At 38.7% G+C, this 2,662-nt stretch overlaps 1 protein-coding gene across 1 annotated transcript in view; it reads right to left on the bottom strand.

Annotated features, from left to right (window-relative positions):
• Nucleotides 1-701: 701 nt before the first annotated feature.
• The window catches only part of LOC123983540 (major histocompatibility complex class I-related gene protein-like), a 16,202-nt gene continuing 14,241 nt past the window's right edge, over nucleotides 702-2,662 (bottom strand). Inside the window, exons 8-10 of the mRNA XM_046069796.1 lie at nucleotides 1,950-2,079; nucleotides 1,698-1,802; nucleotides 702-745 (exon numbers count right to left, since the gene is read on the bottom strand). Of these exons, the coding sequence (XP_045925752.1) occupies nucleotides 702-745; nucleotides 1,698-1,802; nucleotides 1,950-2,079 (279 nt within the window). The remainder of the gene's footprint in view (nucleotides 746-1,697; nucleotides 1,803-1,949; nucleotides 2,080-2,662) is intronic.

The raw sequence follows: 2,662 nt of genomic DNA on the forward strand, positions 1-2,662 counted from the left end.
ATATGCAACTGTTGTCCTAATCCATTAGGACAATACAGAGGTTTAATCCTAGCAGGGTGTAAGATGTAATGTCACTAACTGACACAGTGCTATACAAATAATTCCATCCACTGTGTGGATGAATACCTGTATATTGTTTTATTCCCAGGAGGGCAGAGAAAACACAAAGATTTTTCCCTGTTCTGGATAATATTTTCATTCTTTTTTAAATAAAACATTGAAAATGATAAATGCCTTTTCTTTACACTTGCTGCGTAAACAATCATGCAACTACATGTATGTCTCATGTCTCCAATAATGACATCCAAATGTGGTATAACACTTGTTTATTGTTATTATATACTACTAAAACTACAACCTGTATCACAAATGGATAATTTTGTCATTAAAAATAAGTATATACAAGAAGAAAGACGAGGTGTGTCCAGAGGTGTGTTGACTGATTATTGACAGTTGACAGTTCAGACTTTACTCTTAGCTTCGTATCGCTGCTGTGGAGATTAAATATATCACCTCTCTGACGTGATTACCACATTTCAAAACCAGCCGTATTACTTTTTGTTTTATATTTTGCTGTATCTAGCAAACAGTTGGGGCAGGGACACTTGACAGAATCCCATGTTGATGGGGATCATCAAGTCTCCTGGTTCTGCTTCTAGGCATCTCCTCAGTAGTAGACAACCGTCGGAGGAGGATGGCACTCAGTTGACAAAGACATGGAACAAAACCCCAGACTCCAACATGACTAGATAACAGATACAGAAAGGACTACAAATAACAGGACTGACAGAGAACTAAATGAACAAGGCAGAACAGACACGCCCACAGTATGACATCTACAAGGCCCAGCTCAAGACATAAAGCACATCATTATTATCACCGATTAGCCCAAGAGATCGACCACTTCTGCGGTTCCTGTGGAGAGACCTGAAGCAGGATCGCACCTTGTGTGTATGAGTGGCAAGTACTTTCCTTTGGAGCTGTAGCCCCAGCTGTGCTACATTTGCAGGGAATATCTCCCTCCTTGTGTATTATACCAGATTTGCATGGCTGATTTCTTCTTTCCTTTATAGTTCCACACTTTGGAGCAACATTCATTTAGTCTGTCAATATTGAATACTCAGGCAATATTCATATTACAAACTACAGACACAGATGGTGAACTATCACTTTATATGAAGAGCCAGCACCTTTGAAGGAAAACCAAAATGTACAAAAGGAATGAAAAGGCAGTGGAAATGACTCAGATATTCAAAAAAACAGGCTGTTTTTTTTCCCTCTTCCTAACCTCACTTATCATCATATACAGCTTTTCTCTATGTATCGTTGAGCATAGCAATACATCTATAGATATTTTCTTTACAGCTGTAAGGTGACGCATACATTTTACAGTTAATCGCAAAACAATCTCAGAAATTTTCACTTAAGGCAGCGACTTTGAAAGGAGGTTAAATACTTAAGAGTAATAAATGCTGTCCCACATGACGTCACTGTGTGCAGGGTGGTGTGATTGTCAATTGTGTTAAGTACGACCTGGATGACCGAGAAGCTTCATCTTTCATTTTCTTTTTAGATCTTTGTATTATTCTGTAGGGTTATATCATACTCAGCAAAAATGAAGAAACTTTTAATATTGCATCACATCTGAAGCAACAAAAAGTAGTAGTGTAAGGCACAGTCTGGATAAAAGGTCTCACCTTTCTTCTTTTTGTAAACAAAAAATACAATAGCAGCAATGAGGACGACAGCAAGAACAACCACTGCAGCAGTTATCGGGATGGGAATGTTACTGAGCTTCGTTACTAAGCAAAAAAAACAACAAAACGTGGTCACAACATGTGCAGATGAAGATTACAAGATGTAGGCTAGATCCAGATATTGGTTTTCTGAGGGGTAGTGAATGGAGTACCATTCAGCATAAAAAAAATTAAATTAAACGTGTTTCTCACCTTTTTCAAGTCTAATCTCATTCTTACCCCAGTTGGTCCTGATCTTTGCTTTGTCCAGTTTGGTAATGATGTCGTCCTTCATGCCAGACAACTGAAACACAGTCGAACCTCCTCCAGTCTTCAGGTGTAACTGATGAAAGATTCAGGTCAATACCCATCTGAGATCTGGTAACTGCATGGCTGTAGTCACTTCATTTTCACACACACTAAACCATTCAGTGAGCCCTGCTGCATGGGAGCATTGGCATTTGATGATCCTTCACTCTTTTATTCATGTTTTTCCTTTAATTTGTTCCTAGTCTGTATACAGAACTTTGTTCTAACTATCAGCTGTCAATCACATTCCTTCAAGAACCTTGACAGGACGCGTCCCCTACTATTGAACTTCTGATTCCATCCTTTGCGGGACAAAGTGGACAAGCTTTCTTACTCTCAATGTCATTAAATGATCCTGTGAATTTGCTAAAATAGCTCTTATTAGTGGGTTTTCTGAGTTGCGGCAGGAATGGAGGTGTAGGTCATTGCTGTGAGCCATTTATTCCATTTAAAAATGATCAAGAGATGTTTTCATTCCTGACTGAAAGTCAGTTATGCGTAGTATGAGGACAGCAACCTAAACATGTTAGATGATGCACTTTAACTTCTCTTGTTTGTGATACTGATGGACAGGATACCAAGCTGCAACTGATGATCATTTAGAATTGAGAAATGCA

This window comes from Micropterus dolomieu, linkage group LG14 (genome assembly GCF_021292245.1).
Source record: "Micropterus dolomieu isolate WLL.071019.BEF.003 ecotype Adirondacks linkage group LG14, ASM2129224v1, whole genome shotgun sequence".
Classification (NCBI taxonomy): Eukaryota; Metazoa; Chordata; class Actinopteri; order Centrarchiformes; family Centrarchidae; genus Micropterus; species Micropterus dolomieu.